We start from the raw sequence: 26,194 nt of genomic DNA, 5'->3' as shown, positions 1-26,194 counted from the left end.
CAAATGCAAAAAAAAAAAAAAGTCTTCAGACTCGTCCCAAACTTTCCTCCCCTAAATCTTCCCGGCACGCATCGCCTGACTTGTTTCGGAAACTCGCTCCGGCCTTTTCATCCCGAAGCCGTGTATAATTCAGAGCGCCGCTAATTGCAGCCTTTCTCGCATGTAGAATCTCTGTTTCCTTCTCTCTGCGTAATTATTAATGCTTCTCCTCTGTCTCAGATGCAGTCGCCTAACCTGTTTCTCCCCTGCCCTCCACCCCCCGCCCCCCTCCCTCACATCCACACCCTCCTTCCCCCTCCTCACACCTCCAAAAAAAAAAAAAAGCAGCGTTCCTTCTCCCGTGCGTGATGAGGTAAAGCGTCTTAAACGAATGGAGAAATTGCATTATCTTGCATTAAGAGATAGGGAGAGCGCATTCGTGGGGGTGATCAATGCTCAGAATTAGGACGGCTGTCTGGGAAAAACCTGTGGTCAGACGTGTTCCTTCAATTCCAATGCAAAATGTATTTGCCTGCCGCTCCCAGCTGTGTGAATGTTACCTGACCTCGCTCTCTCTCTCGGATATCCTTTCCTCTTAGATGCTCGTGCTCTCTCTGGCTCCAACACACACACACACACACACACACAGGCAAAATCCCCTGCTGAGGCAGCAAGTGAAGCAAAATAACTCACTCTGCCACACAATCGCTCCTTTGCCTCGCTCTAGGCCCTGACTGCTTTATTCCATGACTTTTCTCTCTCTCTCTCTCTCTCCCTCTCTCCTCCTCATTGGCGCTGTATTTATTTATTTATTTATTTTTCATACCGTCGTAACTTTGCTACAACATGAGCCAGCGATGGTGAATTGCTTGACCTTTCCCATTGTGAGTCCGTGTTGTGCTGTGTGGTCCGTGTCGACTCGGTTCAGCCCCGTATATCAGCAGAGGTCTGTTAATGCGGCCACCTTTTGTTTGGTGGGAATCGGAGGTGTTGTGGGCGCGCACATTGCGTGTCCCTGTTCTGGAATTTGTATTCAGTATGCCGATTCTTTTTTGTTCTTTTTCTCTCTCTCTCTCTCTCGCTGCCAGAGATGCTACACACAGCGTTACGAGACTGGTGTTGAATGTGTCGCTGAGATATGGAGCAAGCACTGAACAGGCCAAAAAGGGGTGGGGGGGAAAAAGACTTTCTTTAAGACACGATTTTTTTTTTTTTACTGTACAAAATGTTTTTTATAGTTTTCACAAAATACATTTAGAAAGCTCCATTTTAAATAAAATTAAAATTGAAATATTTAAGAGACAGCGTGTAGACGTTTTTTTCATCTCAGAAGCATCGCTCAAGACGTAAACCCAGTGTGCGTCCATGTTCTACGTACACACCGAAATAAAAATGCAAAAGAAAGAAATGTCTAAAGAGCATGACAGATGACGCTAGAAAAACCTTCCCATGGTCTTCAATTATAAATAAGGACTGCCGGGGTTTCGACTGCAGTCTCACAAACCCGAAGCCAATGTAATCATACAGAACGTGTTTACAAAATATTTTGCAACACAAGACTAATAATTGAGAAAGAAAGAAAAGAAAACACTGTGTACTAGATGAAATACAAAGGCTTTGGTCTGTTTTACAATCAACAATGATTAAATCTGATATGTACTTGTAAACAACTGCCAAACACTTAAGTTTAAAACTCTGTCAAGCAATGTTTAATCATAATTATAGGAATTAAATATTTCTAGTTGCACAATTTTTTTTTTTTTGACCATAGGACACTATAATACAACTATAGCTAAGAGACAAATTGTACCTGACCCTAAAGAAATGTATTTTATGATGCATGGAACATTTATAGAATATTCTCAGGGGGGGGGAGGGATATAAATGAAATCAACCTTTATTGGAGAAATCTTTCTGGAAGATTTCAAGGGAAGACAAGTACTTTACATTTTGACATAAACAAACTGGATTATATCGAAGACGCAGTCTACCATTTACAGACTACAGGTTTCCTTTTGCACCTGTGTTCCACATCGAATGTTCTTCCGCAGTGATTCTAGAGTCAATCCAACCACCGAAGCGGCGGGTCCCACTCGTGCCACGTCACGTTGTCGCGTACTTTGAGCCGTCAATGGTCATCAGCGTTCATTAAAGCCAGCAGAGCGCAGGCCCCCCCGTGGTTGGAGCGAGAGACTCGGCGCCTCAGTGGGTGGATCAAGTTTGAGTTTTAGTCCGCGAAAAAAAAAAATATCCATCCCTAAGAAATAAGACCAATAAATATTTTTTTTTTTTTTTTTTCAAACACAGTAAGAGTCTTCCCTCCAGCTTTTCATCTTTAATGATATGCAACAGCGTCCAGAGACCATGCACAGGCTGGTAGAAAGTCTCGATATAAGCAGATTAAAAGATAGTCATGGCAGAATCTCTCAGGGTTCTCCTCTCCCCCAGAACAAAAACGCAAGACCAACATGGTTTTCTAGCAGTCCATCTATCAGTACTTGATCTTGGTTTTTCATATTAACATACAAATGGCCATTTTACTAACACACCAGAGAAAAAAAGGAAACAATGACTGAAGTTGGAAATAGAAAATAAAAACAGATAAGTCTTTTTTTTTGTTGTTTTTTTTTTGTTCCATAAAAATGTAACACCGGGCACTTTACAGAGGTCCATTTTTTTATCGTGTTTTTTTTTTCATCCTCCCCATCCTCGCGCTCTCTCTCTCTCTCTTTCTATCTCTCTCTCTCTTCGACGTCCTCTTTTGAATGCGCCTCGAGCTACAGAACGGCACGCAGTCCCGCTGGAAAAGCGGAGCCCAGATGTCCCAAGGCTCTCCCAGAGTCTCTCTCCGTCTTTCCTCCTCCTCCTCCTGTCCTTTGCCTGCGTTCAAACCCCCCCTCCTCTCTCTCTCTCTCTGCCGCTCGCCTTCCCAACTCTTCTGTGCCGCGTGTGTGTGAGGAGCACTGCCGGAGGGCGTCGGTCGGTGGAGTGGGTGGCTATAGGGTGAAGTAGCTCTTCTCTCTACTGTAGTCTTGACCAGTACTGAGACATGTCAGGCTCGCTCCCTGGGACTTGGACAGGGACAGACACTCCAGGAGAGATGAGTCCTGCGGAGATGGAGTTAGGGAGAAAGAAGAAACACAGTTAAAAGAAATGTCTTTTTCTTTCCTTCTTTTTTTTTTTTTTTCTTTAAATGCCAGCAAAAGGCAACGTGCTACTACGGATGAACAAATGCAGCATGCACGGTTAAGCGTTGGCAGATAGCAGGAGGCGGCATGGTAGCGGTGAAGGCTTGCAGACAGGTAGCGGCGGCAGCCGAAAGGCTTGCAAGCTCGATAAATTGCAGCTTTGGAAATGGCATTTAAACACAGAGAGTACAACGGCGAATGAATCAAATTAATTAGCAATTTAGCGAAGAGGAAATGCGGCTATGCATGATTAACTCTTCATGACTATAACCAGTATATATGGCTCACAGTAACAGCATCCTAATGGGGTGGAACTAAACTATGGGCTGGAGTAGTGGGACTGACATGATGGCATGGAGCAGCGGTGAAATGATTCTCTCTCTCTCTTTTTTTTTTTTTTTTTTTTTTTCATACAACTGCAAATGGAAAGCGGCGTGGAAATGTAGAGGCATTGATCTGCGGACACATTAAAGCGGGACGCTCGCCCAAATAGATGCAGAGGGAGGAAATGGAAAATTGAAAGCGATGCATTATAAATCAAAGATGACTATGTAGTACCGCCAGAGATTACAGCAGAGGTGGCAGATATTGCAGAGCAACAGCACTGGCATGTTGGGGTCTTAAAGGGGGGGGGAGAGCGGGGGGGGCAGGGGGGGGAGTTCATTCCCGAGCATGTTAAACAATGAACTTTCTGCCTACCTGTTGAGGTGGTACCAGAAGTTGTCATTGATTGGCTGTTCATATGTGCCTGCATATGAGGGGGCGTGTATGTGTCGTAGCTCCGCCCGTTCACAGGCGGACTGGTAGGCAGCATGCAGGAATAAGAGGAGGTCTGGCTGGGCTACAGATGGGAGAGAATTTTTACATTAGCTTCACCGACCGTGGCTGCCGCACTTTCACTTCATCAATCCAAATACAAGCAACAAAAAAAAAAAAAAGGTTCAAGATACGGATTTATTTATTTTTTGGCCGGGAAACATTGAGGTCTGGCGAGGTTCTGAATTCCACTCCGTATCGCACAACATCACACACCAAGTTGGCACAAAGTGTTTTTCTATGCGACTTTCCGCGCTGACACACTTACTTGCATAGGTAGGTTGTTGGCCATGGTGAAGCTGGGCATGGGGGGCAGCGCACTGTAGGTGTTTGCCAGCGCAGAGTCGGGTCTACCCAGCATTGACCCCGAGGTGAAAGACACTGTGGGATAAACGCATAAAAACACGGTTATTAAAAACATAAAAATGAAAAGAACACACACCATAAACAACATACTTTGGCGGGCATTGATAAGCTTTGCTTCTGCCTCGGCCTTTTTCAGTCAAATTCTGAATTTGTTTTTTCCCCCCTTCTGCTGTTTTGAAGTGTATACAAGCTATGATTGAAATAAACTACACTAAACTAAACACCCATGCAGTGATTAAGTGTTAAGATGGCAGCTGTGGTGGTTCAGTGTGCTGTGTTCTGATGAATGCGCACTTGGAACTACTGAAACAAAGTCCTATGTGTGGCGAGTAAAGGAATCCGAGTCTGAATCTGACGGCGGCTCCTCCACAGAAGGAAGCTGCTCTCAGTACCGCTGGACGGTGACGCCTGTGCGTCTGACAGGGCCGGTAGGGCCCCGGACAGCTACTGCACGTAGCGTGCGTGCGCGTGAGCGCGCATTTGTGTGACTGCGCGCGCGTGCGCGTCCGCGTCCCAGGTGATTGGCTCGTGAGCCGGAGCGCTGCCGCTGCGCCCTCCCGCCTGATGCGGTAATTGCGCGGATAGTCAGCTGAGAACTTTTGCTCAATCATCCGTCCTTCACGCAGACAACCACCCGCGCGGCGCCGTGTCAACTGAAGCGCGCAGCCTCTTCCCCCTCCCGCCCCCTCGTCTTTTTTTTGTGTTTTGTTTTAATATTAATCCGCGGGGCTGCCGCTGCGTCATTACTGGGCGGCGTTTTCAACTGCGCCTTCGGTGTCGGGCGTGCTGTTTGCATTATTGCGGGGTTTTGTTTCAGCCGCTGTGATTCGTGTCGCCGCCGTTTGTCTCATTTGCGCGGCGCAGTCACCGCCACATTATCGTATTAGAAAATCTCACGGGCCGGCGCTGCTCACCCGGTGTGGTGGGCTGCGGGATGGCCTGGTAGACGCTGGTGCTAAAGCTGCTGCTGATGGGGATGTGACTGGAGGAGTTGTTGGCCTGCCGGCGCTGGTTCCGCAGCTTCTCCTCCCGCCTCCACTTTGCTCTTCTGTTGGAGAACCAGACCTACGAAAAAGAAACATCAGTATTATTATTATCATCGTCATCATTATTATTATTGTTATTATTATTATTATTATTATTATTATTATGAAAATATTTTTAATTCATCTATAACTGTCACTCACTTGTATTCTTGCTTCTGGCAGGTCGATTTTGGCTGCTAGTCTTTCTCGCGCGAAAACATCTGGGTAATGAGTTCTTTCAAATTCTGTGAAGCACGAAACATCACTGTCAGTAAGTAAATTGTTCCGTTTGTTTTTTCATATACATATATATATATATATATACATATATATATATATACATATATATGTATATACATATACATATATATGTATATATATATATATTTTTTTTTTTTTACAAAGCTCTTAATTAAACTATCACACGTAACATGAACCTTTGTTGTTTGTTATTAAATATTATTTGATAATATTTACATGGAGTAAAAATGATTATTAATTTTATGTTATTATTTTTCATTTTTCATTAACAGTGTAGCTGCTCCACCTTTTTCCAGAGCCTCGATCTGCTCCTGCGTGAAGGACGTGCGGTTTCTTTGTAGTTTCCTCTTGAGCTGCAGCCGCATCTGCGTCTCCTCGGAATCCTCCCCGTTCGAGCTGATTGAGTTGGTGTTCTCCCCTGCACCGTCCTGCTGCTGGCAGCCATCTGCGGCGGCGAAACAAACAAATAAATTAATTAATAAATAAATAAATGAATAAAACTAAATAAATATATAAACGGGACACAATGTAAATATATACATTCAATTAAGCTAATTGAATAATTAATTCTCGGCTCTTGTGTTGTATCGGCCTGCGGCTAATTGTACAGAGCGCAGTGCGACATCATTAATTAAAGCCCGCCCCGCCGCCCCTCCCCCTCCCGTCATGGTTGGTTGAATCCAAAAAATCGGAGGAATGATTGTAATTTCTCCTCCACGACGGAGACCTTCGCGGTGAAGCTGTTTATAAAATATTGGGGGAAGCGTAAACCGGTGATGTGGGGGCTCGACACGGCTTGGTCCGGCTCGGGCCCGGCCCATGCAACTCTAGCTGCTTTTCCATTACAGTTTTTCGCAAAATTAAAGCGATATTTCTAAAATAATAATAAAAAAAAAAAACAATCGGCAAAGTACAATTGCGATTTGCAGGTGTTTCCATGAATGCCGTAATTCTCGTAAAATCTCGACTGGCTGGACGTAATTCTCGTAACATCTCGTCCTGCGAGAATTACGTTTGCGGTCGTTTTGTTTACGTTTGCTTGCCGTCAAGAATGGTTGTCATATTTTCCCCTTTGATTACTTGTAACAAATATTCCGTCTCCTCTGTCCACGCATAACGCGCCATTTTTACTTGAAGTGAACTGGTCAGGTGACCCGCATACGTCACGTCCGGTGACGCGTTAATGGGAACAAGTGTTTCCGTTACACTTTTTGCGCTTTTCCTCTATGTCGATACGTCTGGAAAAACCACCTCATGAGATCTCCGAAAGCTTTGAGCGATATTTGAGATGTTTTTTGAGTTTAGGCGTTTCCATGACAAGTTTTTTTTTTTATTGCGATATTTAGGTTTGGCGCAATTCTAGGGGGTCACGGCAACGCAGCTAATGGCGTGTGTTCTCAAAAGGTTAAGAGAAATGTGACAAGACGTGGCGAGCCGAGCCACCCCACCCCACCCCCTTTCAGAGGCCTATGAAATGTATTAAAACCCTCAAACTCCTCTTAGGGGTGGGTGGTAGAAGAAGAGGTGGAGGAGGAGGAGGAGGAGGAGGGGGCCGGAGCAACGCCTCAATGGTCGCTCCCATATGGGCGTTGGTATAGCCATTGAGGTGACCACCAACTTTTTTGAATAGGAGAAGACGCCTTTCAGGGCCACACAAAGCCTCCAGGAGTAAGGGAAACCATTAAACTATGGACACAGGCAGGGACGAGCAGCGAGCCCGCGGTGGCTGTAATATATGGCGGGGGGAGGAGGAGGGTGGGTGGCTCTTTTTCTCTTTTTTTCTCCCTCTCTCTCTCTCCCTCTCTCTCTCTCTCTCTCGCAAGAGATGACAAAAGGATCCTCTCTCTCTCTTGTGGAGGCGCGCAGGCCACAGTGCTCCTGCATTGTGCGCTACGAGGATCCCAGTCAACAGAGCTTTGAGTCCAGTGTGTTAACCCTTATCCACTACCATCATTAATCACGTCCCCCCGGCCGGCTCCACGCCACTCAGGATTTCTGTCTTCAATTGGAAACAAATGAGTGAGGAGAGAGCGAGAAAGTAGAGAGAGAGAGAGAGAGAGAGAGAGAGAGAGAGAGAGAGAGAGAGAGAGAGAGAGAGCATGCAAGCCCCCCACAACCCTCCCCAGAACAACCAAAATAAGGCCAATCTATTGACGGGTCCCCTCCACTCGCAGGGGCCGAGGGCTTATCGGCCTAATGCCTGTCTTGTTGTTGGACATCATTATCACGCCGAGAAGTTAATGCGAAATTAAGCAGAGGGTGCGTTGATAGATTGGAATATTTCAATCAGCGTCTCTTGAGTAGCGACCGCCTCCCCTCAGCGCCCAGCCCCCCCCCTCACCTCCTTTTAAAAACATGTATTTTGTGTCTAATTAATTGCCTTTGCCCGAGGGTTAAAGAAGATGAGGTGGAACAGGTGCACGGCGGCCTGCATCGCCATGCACGCCACAAGAGAAGGCACAGCAACGTATAAATAGAAACTATATACATACATTTTTATTTTTATTTTTTTTGTTGTTGTTTAGATGCACCAATGTTGCAGAACAATGTCATGTTTGCAGAGCTGGAATGATATTTCCCAGCTGGGGGGTGAGGGTGTGGTGGTGGGGGTGGTGGTGGGGGGGGTCTATGCGGCCTGTTTTCCTCCCCGCGCCGCAATAATGAAAAATAAAACAGGCAAAAGTATTCTTCCACAGGCCAATAGTTTGTATCCACGCTATTTGTTTCTCCGCTCCGGATAATCCATAAAAAAAGGAGTGAATGCGCAGCTATTATCCGTCTGCCAGACCCACTGACGCTCGGATGGGATTTGTTTTCTTTCTAAAAGCGCTGGGAAATAAACTCATTCTTTAGTATCGCGATGTCTCAGCCAGTGAGGCGGAAAAGCAGCGGGGAAAAAAAGAGATACCGAACCCAATTGCGGCACTTTTCAGCCGCTGAGACCGGATCAAAACACTCTTGAGAAACCGCTTAGAAGTGAAAGAGAAAGTGAGAGACTAAATCCTATAGACGGGATTTAGGGCCATATAGCCAGCGAGCGAGAATGAGAAGGGGATGAAAGACAAAATCGGTGAGGACTTTTTTTTAAATTATTCGTTCCTGTGCGGATTGAGTTGTCTTCTTTGAGGCGCTGTCACTCTCGATGAAGCCATTATTTGTGCTTACTCGGCTGTCAGATGGCAACATATTTTTTATCCCTTGAGACAACTTGTTTCCCTGAATGCATAAATTTATTTTAAATGAAAAGGAAATAGCAATCCATTATAAACATTGTAGCTATTTTTTATTTGATGCTATCTTATTATTATTATTATTATTATTATTATTATTATTATTATTATTATTATTATTATTATTATTATGTTTTAAGTAGTTATATAATAGGCCTATTCAATCACAGAATTAACCAACGACGAAAAATTAAAACCGCCTAAAATTGAAACTTAATGACTTCGATAATGAATGATCCATTCTGGCTGCTAATATAATTGTTTCCGCTTTGCTGCTCGTTAATAACGGCCCCACGTGTCCAAGTGGTCATCAAACATATGCAAATCATTATTTGCTACGACTGAATTCCACCACTTCCTTTTTCTTTCCGCCGTTCTGACGCGTATGAATCGGTCGCGCTTTAGCGCGTGCTCGGCTGCACTGATTTTCACCCATACATTTTCTATACGTGCTTCTTCCTCCCGCACTCGGGAGGGGATTGCGGGGGTCTGGGCGCACCCTGGTTCATCGCAGGGCCACACGCGCGCACACACCCACACACACACACACACACACCTGCGGGACTGCGTGAGGAGGAGAAGACACAGGGAGAACATGTGAGGCTCCAGGCTCCAGGAATCGAACCCACGAACTTGTCTGTGTGAGGCGATGCGCTCACCACTGCGTCACCTGTGTCCAAGTATTTTTGATTTTTGTTTTTAATTTTCCGTGTAAATAAATTGTTGAAGGTGCTCGGTTTGTGGAATTTTTATTTAATTGAATTGTATTTCATTTTATTTTCCACTTCAACCTCAGCATCTCCACACTCCTGCATGCCGCCACAGTGACAGACAAAGCCCTCCCTAATGAGCAATTACACGTAGCGCGGAGCGTTCCCATCGCCGATCATTGCGTGTGAAGGAAAACATTCCTTTGTACTAATATACCCGCACGCCCAGCCGGGCGAAGGAGGGGCTGTTGGACGGACACCTCTGCTGAAAGGACGAGCCGCTGTCACGCAACATCCACGTCTGGGACAGTGGAGGCATTCAGGCCGAGGAGCTCAGCTAAGCTCAGCTCGGCTCGGCTCGGCTCGGCTCGGCCCGGCAAGCCGTTTGGCTTCCTCTAAATCGACTATAGTCTTAATTGGTGGTCTTGTTCAGGGGCCATCAAAGCATCGCGTCACAATACCTTGATGCAAACACAACAGTAAACTGTAGAGTGGCTTTATGCGCGAAAAGGCGACTTCTCTCTCTCGCTCTCTCTCTCTCTTCTCTCTCTCACTCACTCTCTCACGTGTTTCCAGGCATCTCTATTGTCACCGCCGTGTGATAATGAGGCTCACCTTGGTTGGGCTGCCCTGGCACCGATGTTCCGGGGTACCAGCCGGGCCGGGTCCCCCAAGTTCCTGTCTGACCGTTGAGCATTCTCAGCTTGTCATACATGCCATCTGCGCCCATCTGTTGCTTTTCACTCGCCAGGTTGCGAAGGACTCTGTTTATCGATGACACCTGAATGACAAATTACACAATAATGATGATGAGAATAAGAAATAAACGCGCGTCAGACTGACTTTTCGGGCGCCGCCTCATAATAATAATCGAGGCTGCGACGCGCGTCTGCTGGCGCCGCGTGTTTGGGTGATCGCACGTGCGGCGCTCTGCGCGCGCAGTGCCACCCTCCTCCCCCCTCACCCCCACCCTAACACTTTGAGTGTATTTAATAAGACTGAATGGTTGGCTGCCCATCTCCTTTTCCTCCAGTGCGCGAGGAGAGAGAAGAAGAAAAAAAAGTCCTTCCATGTGGCAAATCAAATCATGCACGCAACTTGCAGTCAATACACTTACACTGGGTATGTTGTCGTTGGTGCAGATCCCCTCCGAAAGAAGTCTGTCACGGATCTCCCACGCAAAGATCGACGGACACTCCCGCTTGTACTGCGCGATTTTGGCGACCACCTCCGGCGTGGCGACCCTGGGTTTGCTGCCTCCAATTGCTCTCGGTCTTATGGAGCCCGTCTCATAGTATCTGCCGAGGATCTTGCTCACGCAGCCGTTGGATACCTGGATGGAAAACAAAAGACACAATTCACATACATTATTTACGACTAGTAAGGGAATGTCTAAGATAGCGTCAAATAATTATCACCTTTTCACTGTCCACCACTTGGACTTCATCATGGGTCTATGAACACAAAAAATATGCCTTGAAAGGTATATTAGGCATGTCTTACAATAGATCTATGCTTTATCAGAGCAAGCAGATTTTTTTTATTATTATTATTATTATTATTATTATTATTATTATTATTATTATTATTATTATTATTATTATTTTATCGGCCCCTTACATTTCCAGTAAATTAAGATGTGTAACTTGTATTTATAAAAAAAAAAAAAAAAGCCATATATTTACCTTACTATATGGTAAAATACAAAGTTCGTTTTACAGGAAACTTGGCCTTTTATTTTATTTTAAATATATATTCTGAATATATATCTATACCAGTATTTCTTTAACGTGTTGCATAAAATACATTTTTTATTGAGGACAGACTTTTTGAAAGCAGTGGAAAACAACGTCTGTTTTCTGTCTTGAGAGGAGTGCGGTGGTCACCTGCAGTATCCTGGAGATGTCGCAGGGTCGAGCGCCACTGTGAGCAAGTTCAACTATTTTCTGCCTGGTGGAGTCCGGCAGCGGTCTGCCGTTAACAAACACACCGCCTAGCTGGTTTACGCCACTGTGACCTACATGGAGACAAAAGCGCGAGAGTCATCGCGCTGCGTTTAAAAAGCCCAGTGACAACAACATGAATTCAGGAGAATGGATTGCAGTGCATGGTTAGGTGGAACGCTTGGGAGTTTAAAAAAAAAGAAAAAAAAAGATGGAAAAACATGAGATTTCAGAATTAAGTTGACGCGTCATAGAATAAAATATTAGAAAAATAGACTGTCACGCGTTTGCCGAATCCAATAAAAACAATAGCTTCATCGACATCTGAGTTAAAAAAAAAAAAAAAACAAAGCGCGGCAACGCATGCACTACACAGACAGAGATAGCATCACATACAATAAAGCAAAAACATCTGTTTCTCTTTGCAAATAAAATGACTCATGAGTCGCCGCAAAGCCCCGACGGAAGCAAAACCATCGTCTAAAGCCAAGCCTCCAAAGTTTGCCTGTAAAACAAAGCGCGCCCGCGGAACGCATCCGCCCGTGCGGGAACAGCTGCGCAACATCAGCACCACAACGCGTAAACCGTCCACAAATTAAAACAACATCGATCGCTGTCCCGCAACAACCACCTGGTAAAACCGGTACAAACTGCTGCCACTCAAAACTAAAGCACCGATTCTTGTCGGAAAATCCCAAACTAGTTCCAGAAGACAAGGCAGCGAGACGGGCTGCTCGTTGGGAAATTAGCTCAAAAATGACACCGCAGCTTTTGTCGAAAAAAAAATTAAAAAATAAAAATACCAAATAAAATTAAAAGTGTCTTTATTATAGGGGAAATTGTATATTAATTGTTGCACGGTCCCTCCTCTAAAAGCAAAGAATAAGCCCGCAAACCTGAAGCCAAATGGGAGAGGCGGCTCCCCGGAGTGCCTGCGCTGCTCTCTGCTGCTCCTCCGCTGCCTTCCCCTGCGCTGCCGCCCGCTACATTGACTCCGGGAGCAGAGGCTCCTTAGCAATAAATAAGCTCCAAATATAGAAGAGGGGGAAAATATGATGAGCCTGCCTGACATTTGTCTTTAAAATAAAGCTAGCTGCACGTCAAGTTTGAGCTTAATTTCTGGAAATAGGCGGAAGTCGCCTCGGATCATGCATGGGAGGCTAATTGAAAAGATCAGTTGGAGCACTTGTGGCAGGCATGTCACTTTATGACGCCGCTCCGCTTTTGAAAATCGCATCGTCACGACAAATAGTAGCATGATAAAACGACCCTTTCTGTCTGCATTTGGATATCACTCAGACAAAATTGGACGCTACTCGTTTACCCTCGGAGGGAGACTTCGTTTTAAGGTGGCCAGGGGCTACGCGCGGCCACACAAACGAGGGCGCGCCTGGATTCTTAACATATTAAAAGTGACAAGCCGGTTTTTTTTTTTCATCCTCCTCTCTCTCTCTCTCTCCCTCTCTCTCTCTCTCCCCCTCCTCTTGTTTGTATTTGACAACAAATGCTCACAGCCACTGCAGCCCCGTTGTGTGCAGTCGGCGGGCGTCTTCTCGCTGAAACGCGTCAAGGCGGCCGTGTGATTATAAGCCGCACATTTTTTTCCCCCCCAGCATTATTATTATTTTTCTATTAAATGATCAAAACGGCCTGTGTGGAGATAAGGAGGGGAGGAATAAACCTGCTTAGCGCCGTATCCCTTTTGGCCGCTACGTGTAATAATCTTCCAGCGGAGGATCTGATTGATAGTAAACCCATTATCATCCCTTCTGCTCCTTGCTAATTCCAGGATTAAGTGGAATTAATAGACTTCTTACGCGCTGAAATTGGCCTAGCGCGCATTACGCGGCGCTGCACTGTGGCTTCTCCGTGCAGGGGCCGCTCCGTCGCCTCTGATTTACAGCTATCACATAAATCCCACTGATCGATAAAGCCGTCAGATAAGGACATCACATATAAATTTAAAAGAGAGCGCGCGAGAGAGCGAGGGAGGGAGAGAGAGAGAGAGAAAAAAATCAAACTCTCAGAAGGTTAAGTCTTAATCATGGCCCAATTCCCTCAAGTGCCCAGAGTCGATCTCGCCCGCTGGCGCTGATTATGCGCCTTGTATTCTATTGCTCGTCGGCTAATAGGAAAACATATGGTGTCAATTTGGACGCTCCCCACCATATACACCCAGGAGTTATTAGCACAAAAGCCACCGAGGCCGTCGCGACCTTTAGACAACCCAAAGGGCCGGGGCCCAGTGATATCTGCACGGCAATTCACACCAGACATCACACGCCAAAGCCAGGGGAGCATCCCATTATCGTCAATCCGCAGCGGAGCAGCAGCAGCAGCAGTGTTGTAACAGTGCGTTCCAATACGGACCCAACGCATCGCTCTGCAACCACCAAGTGTGCAAAAGTATTTTATTTTTTTTATTTTTTTTATTTTTTTTCACATCTAAATCCTAGCACGTCCGTTGTCTTTTCTATCGAACGGCAACACAGCAAACTATCCAACGGTCACTTGGGATTCTGTCGTGTTTTTGGGGCACAGAATATACAGCACAGACACGTCATCGAGGTATAAATATATATATATATATATATGGACAAGAATGTAATGAAATTATTCCACACACCTTCATCACAGATGTCATACACCTCTTGTCCAGCAGCAAGAGAGAAAATGTGTCATGTTTATCCTTTTTTGCTTTTTAATACACACACACACACACACACACAGTCTCACACACACACAGTCACACACACGCAGCAGCGGCAGCAGTAGCAGCAGCAGCAGCAGCAGCAACACAAATATTCAACGCCAATTTAAACACAGAGGCCTAATTCTTGAAGGGAGGGTGGGGGAGGTAAAACTTCATGTACCTTCTTCTCATTGTTGTTATTTTTGATTGGCACCCACGACAATACGCTTGTTAATATTTATTTCCGCTGCGAGATCAGCCTGCACCCGCATACAGTGAGGCCCCCGCAGGTTAGAATACGAGCGTTTTCCGTCTACTTCTTGCCGTCTGTCCGTGTAAGAATATGGACTCATCTACATAAGACATTATTGCTATTCCTCATGTTTCATGCAAGGCTCCTCTCTAACGCAGCTCATCTCGTATGCAGCCTGGCAGCCAGCTCTAACGCTAATGCAGACGGCTGTGCAATTATTTAATAGCAACTCAAGCAGAAAGAAAAATCTCTCTGCCGACCCCCCCCCCCCCTCTCTCTCCTCCCTCCCTCCCCTCCTTTCTATTCTCTGCCTCCCTCTCTCTCTCTTTCTCTCTGGACCAGGACGACTTGTGATTAACTTGTTCAATAATAACTTGCCTACCCAATCGCTGCAAAGGAAACCAAAAAACAAATGAGGGGGGAGGGGGAGGAAGGAATAAATAATAATGTTAAAATGACAGCAATCAAAAATCAAACGGCTGAGAGCAGCCCCCCCCCCTCCTGCACCTCAAAGTCATGCAAATGTAAAAAAAAAAAGTGTCCTGCAGGATGTTGCGCTGTAACAACCAGTGCGTCGTGTCAGTGGGTGTCCCTCTCCCGCGTGTAACCGACATTAGAGCAGCTCGAGGCTGTAATCAGGATTAAAGTAAACAACAAAAAAAACAAGAGAAAAAACAAAAGAAAATACACAACTTACTGTTCTGCATCATTGAGGCTACGCCAGACTCCCACGTGGCTTGGTTGTGGTATTCTAAAACGTCACAAGGGGGAGGAGAGGAAAAAAAGAAACTGATGGTTAGCATCCAATCAGAAACATGACAGTGTGCACAAACATGTCCATTAGTGGTATTTCTTTCCTTTATTGCGACATTTTATTTTTGTTAGTTATTTGTAAGTGAATGAATACATGTGAAAAAGTTTCTGATCTCATCTTCGTTCTTTTCTTTGCGCATACAAACAATTTACTGATTGCATCATTGAATTGCATCCTCAGTGTATGTATGGATTTTAATATTAAACTTGCCTGGAAACAGAGTTGACTGTCCACTCTCTAACAATTTAGTCAATCATCTGCCGTTCTCACTAGCTTAATGTCTCCCTATAGGACAGAGCAAAACAACACACATTAGCACAGCCGCAGCTACACACCGACGCACTCACACCTGCCCTGCACTGGCACTGCACCTTCGCTGCATGGTGCCCCCCCGCCCCCTGACGTTCACAGCTCACCTCCATATTTTGCTGCCAAAGCGACTCGATCGCAGCTGCACGGCGCGCTCGGCGACATTATTTCTACATCTCTGTTAAGGCCCTGTCAAAATACATTCAAACTAACCGCCTATTGGCCAGATATCGGCACTGCGCCCTTTGCACGGCACTCATTCGTCTCTGTGTTTTCCTTTCTTTTTCTCTGAAAAAAAAAAAAAAAAAAAAATCACACTAAGAAAAAAAAAAAAATCAGCCCTCGTCTCCTCTGCGGGATGTTTTTTAAACTTTATATCCCTTCCCTCCCCCTTTCAATGGATTATGTCGTGGAAAGTGTACAGTGACACACGGTGTCTGTCTCGCCTCGCTGCCCCTGCAAAAAGTTCAGACCAAGAGGTGGTACAAAGCAGGTTGTACAAAGCCTGCTGGACTCCCACAATGCCCCCCCACCCCCACTCCTCCTCTTTACCCAGCCCAACTCCGACCCCTCTCTCTCTCTTTTTTTTTCTTCTTCCCTGCCTCCGTATATCTCCAACACTCGGCCTGCGCTACAAGAAAACGCACAGCTTCCCTGGCAAACACACACCAACAAGTTCAGATTCATACAAAGAGCCGGAGGCACGCATCCACCCCCTCCGGGACCATTCACACACACACACACACACACACACACACACACACACACACACACACACACACACACACACACACACACACACGACCGTGACCCCGTGTCGCCATGCGTGAATGTGGGTTTTGTTGGCTACGCTCTTTTTTTACGCAAAACATTACACACACACAAAAATAGGAGCGCAATTTTCTCGCGCTAAATATTTGGTGGTGGTTAGTTTGTGCTGCTGGTGCGGCTTGTAAAGCGGACTGGGGGGACACAACAGCGCAGTAGGGCGCTCAATTGGAAAAGACAAATGCAGTAAAGAAGCTATTGACTGGGGGAGAAATACAAAGGGGGCCAGCGAGGGAGATGTCTGAAGTTTTTTCTCTCCCTCCATGCAAGGTTGTGTTGTGTGCAGAGCAAAATGGCCTAATAACGCCGTCTAACAGTCTGTGTTTAGAGCCACGGTTTGTTTGGGAGACGTGCAGGCCGCGCGTTGCGCTCGGATTTCTTTTCAGGCTCCACAAAAAGGCCGCATTAATCAAACTCGGATGCCATCACACACACACACACATAGCTGCAGTACGCCAATTTAACGCAACATAAAATCTAGTTTAAATGATTGCAACCTACAACGATGCTGTGTTTAAACGTTAGGAGTAATAATGTGGTGCGATCTTAAATTGGATTCATAAACAAATAAATAAATAATGACAATAATTTGAAAATAGCCCGGAAATCAAGCTGACTCTAAAAAGACTCGGCGGTCAGTGGCTTTCAGTCATGTAAGGTCCAAGTGGTTAATCATTTATTTAAGGTCGAGAGCTCAAACGTTGTCGCTGCGGAGGTTAACTGCGATCTAATCTGCATTTCTTTTCCTTTAGTAATCCGTAACAACAATGTCTTAATTCAAAATGCTTATTCTAGCCGCTCACGACATTCACATGCAAGAGTAATTCACGCAGGCCTGGACTGGCCCACAATGGTCCCGTTGCAAGCTGCCTGACAGATCGTACAGGACTGTGTGTGTACGGGTCAGCATGCACCAGGGTTAGTTGTTTTTTTTGTTGTTGTTGTTTTTAAACTTTAACATATTGTCAAATATACTTTACAGCGCAGGTTTTTAGCAGGCAGGACGACGACAGGTTTTATTTCCTGTTTAAATAATCCCGTTGACAGATGAATCTGGAGATTAAAAACAAAACAAAACTAAACTAAATTTCAAAGCGCAATATTGTTTTTTACATTTTACAATTGTAGTAGCAAAAGAAAAATACAAAATTACACTAAATTAATTAGGGTTTTTGCTCATTTGTTTCACTTTTGTGGATTTTTTAAAATAAAAATTATTTTACGCTCCAACTAGTTATGTCAATATTTCATGCTGTTTCCAATAAAAAATATCTAAATATTATTTACGAGGAAATTCTTTACACTAGTTTTAAAACACCAAACAACCGGAATATTAGAATGCACGGTGTATTTAGTGCTGGGAGACTACTTTTAAACAAAATAATAAAGATTTTTTTTTCAAATATATATATAAATATTATTGTTATCTATATCACACAAACGGGCTCAGACGGACTTCAACCTCACAGTGTCCATGTAACTTTTTTTCTTTTTTTTTTTCTCCAGAAGGCGCTTGGGTGACTCGCCTGCATGAATCAATCTGACACCTTTCCTCAACGGGTCATTGCGCCCCATTCTCCACGATGATCACTGTCCTGGCCCAACGTGACTTTTTACTCTTTACTGTCATAAATAAGCGGTAAGCTATCCGAGGGCCTAAACACTGCAACACAAGCGAGCAGATAAAACCGACAAGAGCCGCAGAGGCTTGTTCGCACTTCCACTGAGTCCACCGAGGAGACACAGTGCGCAGCCCAGAGGAGGAAATAAAGCCATAACTTCACCCCTGAGTCTGACCCTACAACCTCTATACGCACGGTTGCAATCATAACAACAATGGTAAAAACAGTGACGCTGCTACTAAGGTCGTATCATATATATTGTTAATATAACAGGTTTAGAAAAATAAACAGTGATAAAAAAAAAAATACAATAATTTAAAAAAAAAATTCAATTCATGCAAACTTTTAGTTCAGGACTCACCTTTTTGTGGCATCCTGCGTCGTTGTCAAAGTCTTCACCAAACTAGGACACAGCCAGTTGTCCACACCACAGAAAAGAAACACAAAAAAAGAAAAAAAAACACACAAGGCCGACCAGGATCAGCCTCTCTCTCTCGCTCGCTCTCTCGCTCTGTGTGTGTGTCTGTCTGTCTCTCGGCAAGTTCGGGAAGGAGGGGGAGAAAAAAAAAATTAAGTTTCCAGTAGGTCTTCGGCGTAGAGACGGAGAAGGAGGGGGATATCCCTGCGAAGTGGACAGAGATTGACAGTGAACTCAGATGTCAGGACGAACGGGAGTTTAGCGAGGATGTGCGCTGGCGTGTGAGAGAGCGAATGAGAGAGTCGGGGAGAGAGAGAGTGGGGAAGAGGAAAAAAGAGAGCGAGAGGAGGGGGAGGGAAGGGAGGGGAGGGGAGGGGAGGTGTGTGTTGAGGGAGGGAGGAGGGGAGGGAGAAGAGAAGCGGAGGGAGGGAGGGATGGAGGGAGGTGGGGGCAGAGAGAGAGAGAGAGAGAGAGAGAGAGAGAGAGAGAGCCAGCACACCTTTGCTGATTGGTGATGGAACAAGTGTATTATAATATATGTGTTTCCTGGTTGCGCCTCGCCTCGCCTCCCTCCGCCGCTCTTCACTGGCCCATTAGCGCGACCCGACCTCTGTCATCATCCCCCCCCCCCCCCCACACACACACACACACCACCACCACCACTCCCTCACCAACCCCCCCCCCCCCCCCCCCCCCCCCCGCCCCTCATATAAACACTTCCCCCTGCACCGCAAGCCAGAGCGGGAAACGGGGCCGAGCCACAGACAGCCACAGCGAGGGAGAGGGAGAGGGACAGGGGGGGGGGAGAGAGAGAGAGAGAGAGAGAGAGAGAGAGAGAGAGAGAGAGCCAGAGAGTTGGAGTCTGAGTGAGTGAGCGTGCGTGCGCGAGCGCGCGCCTCGTCTCGACTCCCCCAACCCCACTAATCAGCCCACGCATGCAAAATAGCCGGGCGCTCACTTTTGCTTGAATGTTGCCCTATTGCGAAGCAACTGCCTCGGAAATGCCCATTGGACGGGGAAAGGCTTCTTTTCTTCCAAGGGCTGGATTGTGTCCGTGTACGGGGAGGGAAGGGAGAGGGGAGGGGGAGGGGGGGTGAGACCTCGGGCACGTTTGGCTCCACAACCTGAGGCTTTGAGCGTTATAGTGCTGCAAGGAGTGGAGTGGAGTGGAGGGTTGAGGCAGAGACAGAGAGGAGACGCAGCAGCGCGCTGGGCCCCTTTGGAAAAGCAAAATATATGTATAAAGTATAAAGATGTATTTATAGCTGCAGAGCAGAGCGGTGCCTTTTTATAAAGCGTCAACCCTCCTCCTCCTCCTCCGTGGACGCGGTGAAATTGCCGTAAATGCCTCTGATGATGATGACGATGATGATGCTGCTGCAACACGTCACCCACTTTACGACCCCCGTGCACTCACAATATAAATGCTGTCATTTCCACAAAACTGTAAATATAGAATGTTGGCTTAAAACAAACGACTGACTGCAGGTTTTGCGCAAAAAGAAGCGCAACTCAGTCAAAAAAAAAAAAAAAAAAAAAAAAGTGGGCCGGATCTTCCGCCTTCCCTCCCACCGCCGAGAAAAAAAAACAATTAGGAAAATGTCTCCCACGTGCTTTTGTTGATTCTTTTTTTGGGGGGGGGAGAGGGGTATCACCTTCCCATGAATGGCCTCCTTGCCCCCCCCACTCCCTCTTGTCAACACGAGCGCCCCATGCGTAAAGAAGAGCGCGAGCCTTTAAGGCAAGCTCCGCTGCTTTTTATGGACACATTTGCGAGGCGCGCAAGCAACGTCACTGCCGCGCGACCTGACAGCAAATAGCACGCGCGTAAATAAAAGTGGCGCTAATCACTGTGTAGCCATGGCCACACGCTGCCCCCCACCCCGCAAAAAAAAAAAAAAAAACCTGCGCCGGGTGAAGTGAATGGGCTGGCTGCCGTATTAACGCACACCTCAACGCACCCAAAAGCAACCCCTCTGCGCCCGTTTGCGCGGTCTGAGCCCGCACCCGGATCCTTGGCAGCGGCACCAGCCTCGCCACTGAGGAGCCCACCCCCCGTCCCAAAAAAAGGAGGAGAACCCGTAGGGAGGAGAAATGAGGCTTGTATGGGCCGTGGAAGCCCGAACTAAAGCAAAAAAAAAAAAAGAAGAAGAAGGGGGAAGCAAAGGGGGCGCATAAATGAGCGAGGAGTGGGAGACAGAGGAGGGAGGAAAACAGGCAGGGGGAGGGGAGGGGAGAAAAATATTTTCTCTCTCTCTCGCTCTCTCTCCTCCCCAAGTGGGGGAGGCCGTGAAATGAAGTCATGGAGGCCTACACTTGACTTTGGGTGACATGTGAAAAAGTAGGAGAAGTCAGAGCTCATCAATAAAACACTTTGGAGGTGAAAGAGGGCTCCCTAACAACCATCGCATTCCTGACTGTGGCTTCAATGAGTAGACAAACGACGCTGCCACAGAGAGAGAGAGAGAGAGAGAGAGAGAGAGAGAGAGAGAGAGAGAGAGAGAGAGAGGAGAGGAGAGAGAGAAGAGGAGGGAGAGAGAGAGAGAGTGGGTGGGAGAGTCGGGTGAGCGAGGCGGAGGGGGGAGGAGGACACAGGGCCCGGCCTGAATGGGGGCCCTCGGTCGGGCTGGCGAGATAATGAGCTGAGAGGAGCGGCTCAAACTGTCACCGAGGGTCCCGCGGCGAGGAACAACACTTCGGCCAATACTCCTTCATCAAACAAGCCGTAAACTAAACGAGCACATTCATCTGTTTCTCCTTGCTGCATTGTTTCTACTCACTTAGACTGGTGGCTCAGCCTATAGGCCGAGCCTGAATGGATGGCCGCGGCTTATATTAGCTAAGGAAGAGACGGGGGCGTGGGGAAGGGGGGGGGGGGGGTGAGGTGGGGTGGGGGTCCCCAAACATTTTTTTCCCCCACCTCCTCCTCCTCTCCCAGTCACCTCCACTTTACGGTGATGGTTCGACTGTAAAGCGCAAGCAGCTATTGGGAGTCTCACCCTGGTGGACACAGAGGGAAGGGACATTGTTTTTTTTTGTTTTTTTTTTTAGGAAGCGCACGCACTTGATGCCTCTATCTCAAGAGCACCTCCACTTGATTAACTTGAAGTGGTGTCGGTTGGTCGCATGGAGTGGAGCCGGAAATCGAGAAACCGTTGCACGTCAGGGCCCTCGACTTGGATTCGTGGCGTTGCAGAGTTGCGCCTTTTACTCCGTCTAGAACGCGGTCAGTTCTTTAAGAACCAAAAAGCGACGTTGGTGTTCGAAGCCAGAAAATTGGATATACAACGAATTTGGACTGGAAACCCTCCCAAACAGCATTCGTCACCGCCCCCAGTTTAGTAAAAAAAAAAAAAAAAAAAAAAGAAAAGAAAAAAAAGTCTTATTTCTTGGGCTGCGCCTTTGTGGTGCAAATGTTATTGCGACTCACTTGTCACAGACTGCAGCTGTCAAAAATTCACACCACTAACCTGCCCTGCGCTGAAAGACAGATTCCCCGATGAGTGTGTCAAGTAGTTTTCTTTGGAAACAATGCCACCACCAGGTTATTGATTTCTTTGGTTAAGCTGCAAATCCGCTCCAGGAGCTAATTCGTTGTCTCCATTTTCAGGAGATTCCTTCTGCTTCTTTTTTCCTTTTAAAAATTATTTTCTCTCCACGTTTACTCCAAGTAAGACTCAACAAGAAGCAGCACGTAAGAAATGTTATTCCTAATATATATCTATATTAATATAAAAATGAATGTATATTTTCCAGGTATGTAGGGAAGTTCCCCCAATGACTGTGGAAGTCAGCGAAAGAAACAGGATAGGCTGATGTTGGGAAAGCAATTAGCCCAATTCGGATTAGCAGCACCTAATGCCAAAGGCCTTGAAAAGAAAGCCTAATCTGGTCACTATTTTCCCCCAGGCACTGTGGTGTTTGGAGCCATATAGAAACTTTTAAATACAAAGAAAGGGAGAAAATGAGTGTTAAAAAAAATAACACAAGGGGATGGCGCTGCACTAAGGAATTGTCATTGTTGTAGAGAGAAAAATAGATGTGGTGCAGGGCAAAGCCACCACATTTAGAGAGAGACTACAGTTAACCCCTCACAAGCAGCTGGACAACAAAATGTTGGAAAAGAAATGTTCTTTTCCTTCTGTATTTGTTTAATTGGGAGTGGTTTGGGTTTTTCACACTTTATTCATATATAATATGGGGGTGTACTTGTGAAAATATTACGGCGATATTCCAGTTTTGATCACAGAAATATATTGATGCCTGAGCTTAATAACCGTGATTAACATTTTGAAAAGGAGGATGAAGGAAGTCAGCTGCAATACCTCATTTTGTTCATCGAAGAGAAGAAATTTAGTAAATCTTAGACACTGCAATGCATCAATTCTTTGCTTCGTAGAAACTGCTAATTTCATCTAAACATGCAGGAAAAGCAATAAAATATTTTTTTTTATTTTTAGTCTGACAATAAATTAAGCACTTAATTTATAGTTATTTTATCAATAATAATATTTACTCATCCGTAAATAATAATAATAATAATAATAATAATAATAATAATATTAATAATAATAATAATTTAGCCGCAATATTGGCACTAGAAAGATAAAATAATATTTTTTTTAATTTTTTCACATTTAAGTGGAATTTTGTGACAACGATTTCGACCTGAACGTGAAAGGCTGCATTCTCTCCAAGCTGACCTGTCATTTATCAAAGTCACAGTCTCATAATCTTCCCCCGCTCTAATAGAGATTCATGAGGAAATCCGCGCTCTATTTGCATAACATATTTGCACTTTTTATAATGCGTAATTCTGTTTCCATCAACAATAATTAAGAAATCACATGGCTGCCTGACTTGTGCGCGGATATTTCATTCAACCGCTGTTATTTAAACACGTGCGTTCCGCAACAGAGACTCTAATAATGTTGACGAAATCCATTAGACGGTTTTCGAGGGGGGTAAATGTCAACAATAGCCGCAGTTCTGTTTCATCTTTTGGACTTTTCAAAAAATAATGCAAGGATATTTTTCTTGTCTTAAATAAAAACAAACACCTGCTCATAGCACATTAATCCCATTCCTCTACTATATTCATATTATTTGCATATTTTTCAAACCAATTGCCATTTTTTTCAGGTGAGAATGTGAATAGGTAAAGGATAGAGGACTAGTGCTGGTGGAGCAGCGCGCAGAAGGTAAACAGCACACAGAAGCCCTCTCCTGGCAAAAGGCTGAAGGCTGGATAAACAGCGGGGCTAATGGTGTCACAGCCCTGCTCGGCAAGCGTGACAAGAAGAGACACGGGACCCAAACACACAGGAGCTTCAACGTCTACTGTTTGAATCAGGATATTTTTTATTCTTATCGGATAAAATAAAATAATATTAGTTAAAAAAAATAAAAATAAAAAATAAAACAGGAAGGCCCCTATTAAATGGGGAGTTTAAACTAGGATATATGTAGATTATTAAATAAAAAAATGTTTAGGCCTATGTTTTTTGTTTTTAAACGGGAAGACGCTCTACTTGTATTCCATTATTAGTGTGAAAACCCGGTGTGTCCTGTCATCTCCTTCAAATGTTATGTTATCTCATGTTTTTACAACATCTCAGACATACAAATCAAGTCGAATTTGAAGCTTGAAAATCGCTTTGATTCCACAGCACATGAAAATGTTCATCCAATCTGGTCAGAGAAAAATTAGAGAAATAAGAAAGAACCCCAACCCCCCCACCCCCTCCCCCAAACACACACACACACTCACACACACACAAGTCCCACGTGGGCTTGCAGCGCGACCTGCGCCTTTCCGCTGACGGACAGCGCCAGTCCCACCGACGCTAACAGTTGGAGCACAAAGCTGAATAGAACACAAACGCATTCAATCTACAGTCCAGGTTCAAGCCTTTCATTTGCCCGGCGAAACGCTCGCCATAATGGGCTCTTCTTAAAGAGTGACACGCGCTTAATTCCTCGGTAAAGATCGCTAATTACACGCTGTAGCGTCCGTGATAGATGACAACAAAAACGAGCTCCGCACGCTGTGGGGCGAGTGTTGCATCGCCTGTCGGCTCTGCGCACAAACCGTAGCAGGCACTTGACTTGGAAACTGTCCCTAAACTGTCTGGCGCAGCGGATTTATGATCAGCTTAAAGACAAACTCAAGGTTTATTCTCTAAAAGTCTGGGGGAAATCGGGCCAAACGGACAAGTGAAAAAGGCACTAAACGATAATGTGTGGAAAAGGAGGTTGATGAGAGGACGGAGGAGTGAGTGAGGCACTAAAAGTGTCAGTGTTCTAAATGGAAAAGCAAACCGAACCGATACAGAACATTCCCTCCGCAACTCACCGGATGAAAAGGCAGCGTCGCGGTATCCTGTGCGTAAAAAAAAAGTGGCTTGTTCCCTCCGCGGGTCTTTGCTCCTGGCGACGGCGACACAAACTTATAGGTCCTCGATTTCAAATAGAAAATGTCTATCTATCTGTCTATCTATCTACCTTTGGATCCGTCGCCGAGTCGAAATGTCAATGAGAGAGTGGTGGGTGGAAAAAAAATGTGCAGCTCTTTACCAGCAACTTTCCCCTTCAGCATCAGCGCCGAGTTGGCAGTGATTGGCTGGAGCGACGGCTCCACGTCATACCTTGGACAGGACGCGGCGCCCACAATGGGGAAGTGCACGAGGTAACCTGCGCGTGGGGCTCACCGACCTGTTTACCGTCTTATGGGGAAGGGGGGGGCGTGCGTTGGGAGTGACAGCTAATAAAAAAAAAAAGTTTACTCTCCATTATTATTATTATTATTATTATTATTATTATTATTATTATTATTATTATGTGCATCCTTAATAATATAATTACATCTTTCCCACTGATGACCAGGTGAAAAATTCTTAAATTTTGCGTGTTGAGTGTCCAATAATACACGTTAACCATCAGCAATTAAAAGCCGAGTGTGTTGATAAACTCGCACACGCTTCGTCGCTCGACCAAACAGAGCTCGGGAGGATTACGGGGATAACTCAACCAGCGTGGCAGCATTTCTCATGCGAAGACTTTATGAGGATATTATGTCACGAGCGACTTGTTGTTGTTGTCTTTCCTTTAAAAAAAAAAAAAAAAAAAAATACTGAGCATGCTCAGTGTGTAACAGGTGTGTGCACAGAACAGGTGCGGGCAAGTCCCCCTCAACAGAAAACGCCTCTCGCGTCGCTCCCCTGAGGTGTTTGAGGGAGCTCTGGGAAACATCTCCCAGAGCCCCCGACACACCGAGCGCATCAGATTACACATCTACACATCTTGCCTAGCGATTCAAATATGACTGGTGAAACAATTTGTTTTAAATGGAAGGGGGCGGGGGGGGGGACAAAATGCATTTTATTTCTACAGCCCTATAAAGTTTTCATCCGCAACTCGTAAAGGCGCTCTCGTCCAACCGACTCCCCTCCTCCTCACCCCCCTTTTTTGTTTTTAACCCGACTAAAAGCCTCGGGTGCCTATTTTTTTTTTTCACGACCTCGACCTGATGTTTGTGTCAATTTGAACAAGACGGTGAGTAAATGGGCAACCGCGCCGCCCGCCTGTCTCCCAGGAAGAGACCGGGGCAGCGCAGGTATACGGACAGGTCAGGGCCGGCTGCGTTCGGGGCCCATTATTTCGAGGCACGGCCATTAAGGGGCCTTGATACTGTGCAACGCGGCAGGGTGCTCGACGCGCGCGCTGGAAACCGCACGGCTT

The 26,194-nt window shown here is 45.7% G+C and overlaps 1 protein-coding gene across 7 annotated transcripts; it reads right to left on the bottom strand.

Moving 5' to 3' along the window:
* Positions 1–1,862: 1,862 nt before the first annotated feature.
* On the bottom strand, positions 1,863–25,000 carry pax6b (paired box 6b). 7 transcript variants are annotated; one of them, XM_076023814.1, is made up of 14 exons: positions 24,810–25,000; positions 18,398–18,658; positions 15,161–15,214; positions 14,145–14,168; positions 11,462–11,592; positions 10,994–11,029; positions 10,693–10,908; positions 10,191–10,356; positions 5,922–6,080; positions 5,537–5,619; positions 5,264–5,414; positions 4,252–4,364; positions 3,867–4,008; positions 1,863–3,086 (listed from the first exon to the last, which is right to left on the bottom strand). In XM_076023814.1, the coding sequence occupies exons 2-14, from the start codon at positions 18,408–18,410 to the stop codon at positions 3,001–3,003; spliced, it is 1,374 nt and encodes a 457-aa protein (XP_075879929.1). In that variant the 5' UTR covers positions 18,411–18,658; positions 24,810–25,000; the 3' UTR covers positions 1,863–3,000. The 7 variants fall into 7 exon arrangements, with proteins under 7 accessions (XP_075879929.1, XP_075879955.1, XP_075879972.1 ...); XM_076023840.1 differs by lacking the exon at positions 24,810–25,000 and adding an exon at positions 15,488–15,562 and having other exon boundaries at positions 18,398–18,764; XM_076023857.1 differs by lacking the exons at positions 14,145–14,168; positions 24,810–25,000 and adding an exon at positions 15,488–15,562 and having other exon boundaries at positions 18,398–18,763.
* Between the last annotated feature and the right edge of the window lie 1,194 nt (positions 25,001–26,194).

The sequence above is a fragment of the Nelusetta ayraudi genome, unplaced genomic scaffold (assembly GCF_046127955.1).
Source record: "Nelusetta ayraudi isolate G7.1 ecotype Tasmania unplaced genomic scaffold, CSIRO-AGI_Nayr_v1 ptg000002l, whole genome shotgun sequence".
Taxonomy (NCBI): domain Eukaryota; kingdom Metazoa; phylum Chordata; class Actinopteri; order Tetraodontiformes; family Monacanthidae; genus Nelusetta; species Nelusetta ayraudi.
The sequence above is the reverse complement of the archived record's forward strand: the minus strand, read 5'-3'. Positions and strand labels throughout refer to the sequence as shown.

Excerpts from the sequence above, each read along its gene's own strand:
- pax6b (XM_076023814.1), bottom strand. Across the intron at positions 11,593-14,144 it reads GTATGACATCTGTGATGAAG|GTCACAGTGGCGTAAACCAG; the intron begins GTGTGTGGAATA and ends GTCTCCATGTAG. Across the intron at positions 10,357-10,692 it reads CCAACGACAACATACCCAGT|GTGTCATCGATAAACAGAGT; the intron begins GTAAGTGTATTG and ends TTTGTCATTCAG.